Source organism: Odontomachus brunneus, unplaced genomic scaffold, assembly GCF_010583005.1.
Source record: "Odontomachus brunneus isolate Ranch 3 - 2012 unplaced genomic scaffold, Obru_v1 Obru_scaffold_063, whole genome shotgun sequence".
Classification (NCBI taxonomy): domain Eukaryota; kingdom Metazoa; phylum Arthropoda; class Insecta; order Hymenoptera; family Formicidae; genus Odontomachus; species Odontomachus brunneus.
The window spans coordinates 1,390,669-1,398,697 of NW_022639513.1; the positions used below are offsets into that span (position 1 = coordinate 1,390,669).

The 8,029-nt window shown below is 37.6% G+C and overlaps 1 protein-coding gene across 16 annotated transcripts in view; it reads left to right on the forward strand.

Moving 5' to 3' along the window:
* Positions 1–8,029, forward strand: part of LOC116846419 (titin) — an 86,542-nt gene that overhangs the window by 65,192 nt on the left and 13,321 nt on the right. For 10 of the 16 annotated variants that reach the window (XM_032820216.1, XM_032820204.1, XM_032820208.1 and 7 more), the window contains 3 exons: positions 11–3,134; positions 3,409–3,434; positions 3,496–7,229. The exons of 1 other annotated variant lie outside the window; for it this stretch is intronic. In XM_032820216.1, the coding sequence (XP_032676107.1) occupies positions 11–3,134; positions 3,409–3,434; positions 3,496–7,229 (6,884 nt within the window). Of the gene's footprint in view, positions 1–10; positions 3,135–3,408; positions 3,435–3,495; positions 7,966–8,029 lie in introns of all 16 variants that reach the window. 5 more of the 16 variants (XM_032820215.1, XM_032820217.1, XM_032820211.1 and 2 more) reach the window with 4 other exon arrangements.

Here is an 8,029-nt window from a genome sequence, read left to right on the forward strand (position 1 = left end):
CCCAGAAGAGGAAATTGTTGAAGAGACTATATTACCACTAGTAACTCCCGAATCTGTCAAACCAGAAGATGTAGAGGAAGTTCGAGAGCAAGTGACAGTAACAGAAGAAGAAGTGGAAGGAAAGAAGCCAACGAAAATCACGAAAAAGAAAATTATTAAACGTAAGGGACAGAAGCAACAAGTCACTGAAGAAGTTACAGTGGAGGAAAAAGGTAAGCATCCGGTCACTACTGTTACAGAAGGACCAACAGAGGAAATTGTGGAAGATATCGTATTGCCTCTACCAATTGCCGAGTTTGTAAAACCGCAAGATGTGGAAGAAGTTCGTGAGCAAGTGACAGTAACGGAGGTAATTGTAGAAGGAAAAATGCCAAAGAAAATCACAAAAAAGAAAATTATTAAACGTAAGGGACAGAAGCAGCAAGTCTCGGAAGAAGTTACTGTCGAAGAAAAAGGTAAATCTCCCGTTACTACTGTAACAGAAGGCCCAGAAGAAGAGATTGTTGAAGAGACCATATTACCGCTAGTAACTCCCGAGTCTGTCAAACCAGAGGATGTAGAGGAAGTTCGAGAACAAGTCACAATAACAGAAGAAGAATTGGAAGGAATGAAACCAAGAAAAATTACGAAAAAGAAAATTATTAAACGTAAGGGAAAGAAGCAGCAAGTCACTGAAGAAGTTACCGTCGAAGAGAAAGGTAAATCTCCCGTCACTAGTGTGACAGAAGGACCAACAGAGGAAATTGTGGAAGATACTATATTGCCCCTACCACTTGCTGAGTTTGTAAAACCGCAAGATGTGAAAGAAGTTCGTGAGCAAGTAACAGTAACCGAGGTAATTGTAGAAGGAAGGGAGCCAAAGAAAATCACGAAGAAGAAAAGCATTAAACGTGTGGGTCAAAAGCAGCAAGTCACTGAAGAAGTTACGGTTGAAGAGAAAGGTAAATCTCCCGTTACTACTATAACAGAAGGCCCAGAAGAGGAAATTGTTGAAGAGACTATATTACCACTAGTAACTCCCGAGTCTGTCAAACCAGAGGATGTAGAGGAAGTTCGAGAGCAAGTAACAGTAACAGAAGAAGAAGTGGAAGGAAAGAAGCCAACGAAAATCACAAAAAAGAAAATTATTAAACGTAAGGGACAGAAGCAGCAAGTCTCGGAAGAAGTTACTGTTGAAGAGAAAGGTAAATCTCCCGTTACTACTATAACAAAAGGTCCAGAAGAGGAAATTGTTGAAGAGACCATATTACCACTAGTAACTCCCGAGTCTGTCAAACCAGAGGAGGTAGAGGAAGTTCGAGAGCAAGTGACAGTAACAGAAGAAGAAGTGGAAGGAAAGAAGCCAACGAAAATCACGAAAAAGAAAATTATTAAACGTAAGGGACAGAAGCAACAAGTCACTGAAGAAGTTACAGTGGAGGAAAAAGGTAAGCATCCAGTCACTACTGTGACAGAAGGACCAACAGAGGAAATTGTGGAAGATACCGTATTGCCTCTACCACTTGCCGAGTTTGTAAAACCGCAAGATGTGGAAGAAGTTCGTGAGCAAGTAACAGTAACGGAGGTAATTGTAGAAGGAAGGGAGCCAAAGAAAATCACGAAGAAGAAAAGCATTAAACGTGTGGGTCAAAAGCAGCAAGTCACTGAAGAAGTTACGGTTGAGGAGAAAGGTAAATCTCCCGTTACTACTATAACAGAAGGCCCAGAAGAGGAAATTGTTGAAGAGACTATATTACCACTAGTAACTCCCGAGTCTGTCAAACCAGAGGATGTAGAGGAAGTTCGAGAGCAAGTAACAGTAACAGAAGAAGAAGTGGAAGGAAAGAAGCCAACGAAAATCACGACAAAGAAAATTATTAAACGTAAGGGACAGAAGCAACAAGTCACTGAAGAAGTTACAGTGGAGGAAAAAGGTAAGCATCCAGTCACTACTGTGACAGAAGGACCAACAGAGGAAATTGTGGAAGATACCGTATTGCCTCTACCACTTGCCGAGTTTGTAAAACCGCAAGATGTGGAAGAAGTTCGTGAGCAAGTAACAGTAACGGAGGTAATTGTAGAAGGAAGGGAGCCAAAGAAAATCACGAAGAAGAAAAGCATTAAACGTGTGGGTCAAAAGCAGCAAGTCACTGAAGAAGTTACGGTTGAAGAGAAAGGTAAATCTCCCGTTACTACTATAACAGAAGGCCCAGAAGAGGAAATTGTTGAAGAGACTATATTACCACTAGTAACTCCCGAGTCTGTCAAACCAGAGGATGTAGAGGAAGTTCAAGAGCAAGTGACAGTAACAGAAGAAGAAGTGGGAGGAAAGAAGCCAACGAAAATCACGAAAAAGAAAATTATTAAACGTAAGGGACAGAAGCAACAAGTCACTGAAGAAGTTACAGTGGAGGAAAAAGGTAAGCATCCAGTCACTACTGTGACAGAAGGACCAACAGAGGAAATTGTGGAAGATACCGTATTGCCTCTACCACTTGCCGAGTTTGTAAAACCGCAAGATGTGGAAGAAGTTCGTGAGCAAGTAACAGTAACGGAGGTAATTGTAGAAGGAAGGGAGCCAAAGAAAATCACGAAGCAGAAAAGCATTAAACGTGTGGGTCAAAAACAGCAAGTCACTGAAGAAGTTACTGTTGAAGAGAAAGGTAAATCTCCCGTTACTACTATAACAGAAGGCCCAGAAGAGGAAATTGTTGAAGAGACCATATTACCACTAGTAACTCCCGAGTCTGTCAAACCAGAGGATGTAGAGGAAGTTCGAGAACTAGTGACAGTAACGGAAGAAGAAGTGAAAGGAATGAAGCCGACCAAAACAACGAAAAAGAGAATTATTAAACGTAAGGGACAGAAGCAACAAGTCACTGAAGAAGTTACTGTTGAGAAAGAAGGTAAAATTCCAGTGACAACTGTGACAGAAGGACCAATAGAGGAAATGGTGGAAGATACCGTATTGTCTCTACCAATATCCGATGGTGAAATACAAATTAGCAAAGGAGCAACTTTTGAAGATGATAGTGAAGATAAACGGCCTATTACAACCGTAACTGATCTTCGTGCAGACACTACACCAGAAACACACGATAAACCTAAACACAAAAGATTGACAAAACACAAAATCGATGAAAAAATTATGAAAGGTAAGCTTTTTTATTGCTTATTACTATCACCAACGCTTGCATCCTGTTCATTGGGACATATTTATATATAGAATATCTAAACAGTCTTCTACGAACATTGGAACAGAACAAAAAGAACAAAGACAAGACAGTGTTAATTGTTAATTTGTTATGTTAACGCACTTTAATTGTAACATTAGAATTATTATTTTTACGTTGTAAAAGTTATTATTTTATTAAGTGTTTTCTTTTATACAAACTCCAGGTAACTTTATTTCGTTATTTTGTTTTGCAGGGACAAAGGAAAAACCGATGTATCAGGTAAGATAAAGTACGATTTAACTCTTATTTATTATGTCATAACACAATACTGTATTTATAGGAACAACAAGCAAAAGACGAAGTTCCAGAAGAAGTCGTGAATGAAATAGTGATAGAAGAAACAGAGAAACAAAAGGCTCGACTTCTGGTAGAAACAGAATCGGAAGAGTCAGCGAAAATTATGAAAGTAGAAGTTAAGAAGGCACCAAAAGAAAAAGTAGAAAAGCCTGTCATTGAAGAAGAAGAAGTGGTTGAAACTATTGAAACACCTACACAAAAAATTATTAAAAAGAAGAAACAACCGAAGGAAAAGGATAAGCATGTAAAAATAGCTGAGGAAGTGGAACAAGTAACCGAAATATTTGAAACACCAACCAAAAAAGTTAAGAAAAAGAAACACGCGACTGGAATCGATGATGTTCTTGAAGAAGTTGTAGAGGAAATTTTAGCGGAGAAACCAAAGGAAGAGAAAGCTATAACTGTTGTGGAAGACAAACAGGAAACAGTAATGGTAACAGAGATAAACGTGCATGAAGCACCTCTTAAAGTACCAGAAGAAAAACCGGATATCACAGAGGAAATAATAGAGAGTATCGAGACACCTACAAAAAAGATTATTCGAAAGAAGAAAATAACAAAAGATAAACATGAACAAATTGTAGAAGAAATTGTGCAAAAACCAGTTGAAGAAACCGAAATAATGGAGAAAGAACAAATAGTCGAAATCATTGAAACGCCAACAAAGAAAGTTATAAAGAAGAAAAGAGCGAAAACTCTTGATGATAAAGTGCCAGAAGAAATTATTGAAGAAATTATTATAGAGAAACCGAAGAAGGAAAAGGCTGAAACTACATTTTCTCCAAGGGAAAGCATCGAAGTAACGCAAACATTAACTGAATCGCCCGTTACAGAGTTAACAGAAGAAAAACCTAAGCCAAAAGAAGCTACAGTGCACGAAATTGAAGAGGAAAAGGTTACATTAAAAAAAGTAACAAGAGAAGAAACAAGCACAATTCCTACTCAAGAAGAAATAACTCTCGAAATTAGTAAGGAAATAAGCGAAAAACCAAAAGAACAGCAAGCGCAACCGACCATTATAACGAAAGAAGGGCTGAAAGTTACTGAGACAATTCCGGAAACGACTACAGAGGGACTTCTTGAAGAGACAAAACCAACGAAAGAAACAGTAGTTCAAATCGAAGAAATGCAACAACAAGCTGAAGTAAAAGAGGTTGCTGTAAAGAAAGCGCCTAAAAAAATTAAACCAAAACGCGCGGGTGAACAACAAGTTGAAGAAGAAAAAGTTGTTGAAGAAATTATTTCAAAGAAACCGATAAAAGAAAAAGCAAAAAAATTAATAATTGCACACGAAGAAATAGAAACTACCGAAACTGTTCCTGAAATGGCAGTCGATAAACTTGATGAAGATAGAAGACCGCAAGAAGAACAAGCCGTATCTACAAAAGAGACGGAAGAAGGTATAAAACTAACAAAAGTAACTGTAAAGAAAGCGCCGACGGAGAAAAAAGTTACAGAAAGTAAGGAGGATAGGCCGAGTGAAACAGTGGAAGATATTGAGTTGAAGAAACCTAAAAAGGAAAAAGCTAAAGAAGATATAATGTTAAAAGAGGGAATCGAAATTACAGAAGTGACACCAGAAATAGTACCTGAGGAACTTATATCAAAAGAGCTACCTACCGAAAAGAAAGCAAAATCGGATGTCACACCGATGGAAAGTATTGATGTGACTGAAGTTACTACGGCTATGGCAAATGGTGAAGTATTCGAGAAGAAAGAAGTTGAAATGGTTAAAGTTGAAGTAAAAGATGAAAAGGAGAAAAAATTAACTCGTGTTAAAAAAGAGAAAATTATCCCGGAAAAGAAACCTATTACCGTCGAAGAGAAACAAGAAGAAGAAAGAGTGGAAGAGATATTATCAATAAAACCTAAAAAGGAAGAAACAAAGATCAGTGAAGTTCTACCAGATACCTTGAAAGCGACAGATATTACTCCGGAAATTAAGATTGCAAAAATTCCAGAAGAGAAAAAACCCAAGGATAAAGAAGTAGAAATACTGCCTGTAGAAAAGAAAGAAATTGAAAAACCAAAAGAAGAAATTGTCTCTACTACAGAGGAAAAACCTACCGATAAAACGATCGAGGAAATAAAAGAAAAAAAGATTGTTAAAAAGAAGAAAAAGAAACCTGCCAAAAAGGATGATATAGAAGAATGGGTAGAGCCCGAGTATGAACGACCCGTATTAGAACCGATGCCTGAGAAAATTCAATGGGAGCCAACGAAAAAGAAGAAAGAAAAGAAAGTATTACCCGAATCTGCGCAAGAATTAGTCCCGCAAATGATCGAGAGGAAAGAAATCAAACCTACCAAATTAAAATACACTGAACCGGCAGAAACAGTTCAATTCGGAATGATTAAATTAAAGAAAGTAACAATTGTTAAGAAAAAAGAAGTCAGCGAACCTAAATTTCCTAAAATCATGTTACGTAGCAGAATTACATTCATCGGTGATTATCCGGCAGAATTACAGATACCAAAGATTACGTATATCGAAGAAAATCCAGTCCAAGTTGGTATTCTATCTAGAAATGCAGAAGAAGCTATAGAAGTGTTAAAGAAAAAATTTAAAAAGCGTAAGATGTCAGAGAAAGAATTAACTGAATTAGAAAAATTAGATAAGGAATTTGAAGAGCTGAAGAAAGTTCCCCTTGAGAAAATAGAAGATAAATCTATTTACGAACGAACACCTAAAAAGCCGGAGAAAACACCAGAAGAACCACAAAAGCTCGTTATAGGAAAAGGTGAACCAAAACAAGAACCTGAAGTTGCACCAGAAGAGGTTAAACTAAAGAAAATTCCAGAAAAGAAACCAGAAGAGATAACGGAATCCAAAAAGAAGCCTAAAAAGAAAGAAACAATAGAAGATGTGCCACAAAAAGAAAAAGAAAAACCCATAGAAAAATTAGAACATGATGAATTCAAGCCATTAGATTTTGATAGACCAGAAATTGAGAAATATGTACCTGAAGAATTTGAGAAACCAGAGAAACCAGAGCCTGAGCCTATCCTGAAGCCGTATGAGAAACCTAAGAAAAAGAAACCTGATCAAGACATAGAACAAATTCCGCTAGAAAAAGGAATACCAAAACCAAAGGAACCCGAGGAGGAACCTGAAGTTAAATTCCGAATACCAACATCAGAGAAACCAGAAGATGAGCCTGAAAAAATAACCTTGAAAGGTTGGAAGAAAGATAAACCAGAGGAAGAAGGCGAGATAGAATATCCCACTTTAGAAAAAGAAAAAGTTCCAGCAAAATCCCCGGAAGACATAGATGAAGTTACTATAAAACAAAAAATAAAACCAAAGAAACCAAAGAAAAAACAAATAGAACCAGAAGAAAGTACCGAAGAGATTAAGCTAAAAAAGATGCCCGAAGAAAAACCAGAAATTCCAACCGAAGAAGTTTCAGAAAAAATACCATTACAAAAGCCAAAAAAATCAATCGAAGAAGTCGCAGAAGAAGTGACGATTCAGAAACCAGTCGTTGAGGATAAGAAAGAGGAGGTAGAAGAAATTACTGAGGAAGTCACATTGAAGAAAAAGCCAAAGAAGAAGCCTGTTACAGAGGAGACTGCTGCTGAAATTATTGTAAAGAAACCAGTTCCAAAAGAAGAAGAGCAAGTGCCGGAAGAAGTAACTGAAAAAGTGGAATTAAAGAAACCGAAAAAGAAACCGGTGAAGGAAGAAGCCGCAGATGAGGTGACGATTAAGAAACCAGTAGTAGAGGAAAAGAAAGAGGAGGTAGAAGAAATTACTGAAGAAGTCACATTGAAGAAGAAGCCAAAGAAGAAGCCTGTTACAGAGGAGACTGCTGCTGAAATTACTGTAAAGAAACCAGTTCCAAAAGAAGAAGAGCAAGTGCCGGAAGAAGTAACTGATAAAGTGGAATTAAAGAAACCGAAAAAGAAGCCGGTAAAGGAAGAAGCCGCAGATGAAGTGACGATTAAGAAACCAGTAGTGGAGGAAAAGAAAGAGGAAGTAGAAGAAATTACTGAAGAAGTCACATTAAAGAAGAAACCAAAGAAGAAGCCTGTTACAGAGGAGACTGCTGCTGAAATTACTGTAAAGAAACCAGTTCCAAAAGAAGAAGAGCAAGTGCCGGAAGAAGTAACTGAAAAAGTGGAATTAAAGAAACCGAAAAAGAAGCCCATAAAGGAAGAAGCCGCAGATGAGGTGACGATTAAGAAACCAGTAGTGGAGGAAAAGAAAGAGGAAGTAGAAGAAATTACTGAAGAAGTCACATTGAAGAAGAAGCCAAAGAAGAAGCCTGTTACAGAGGAGACTGCTGCTGAAATTACTGTAAAGAAACCAGTCCCAAAAGAAGAAGAGCAAGTGCCGGAAGAAGTAACTGATAAAGTGGAATTAAAGAAACCGAAAAAGAAGCCGGTAAAGGAAGAAGCCGCAGATGAAGTGACGATTAAGAAACCAGTAGTGGAGGAAAAGAAAGAGGAAGTAGAAGAAATTACTGAAGAAGTCACATTAAAGAAGAAACCAAAGAAGAAGCCTGTTACAGAGG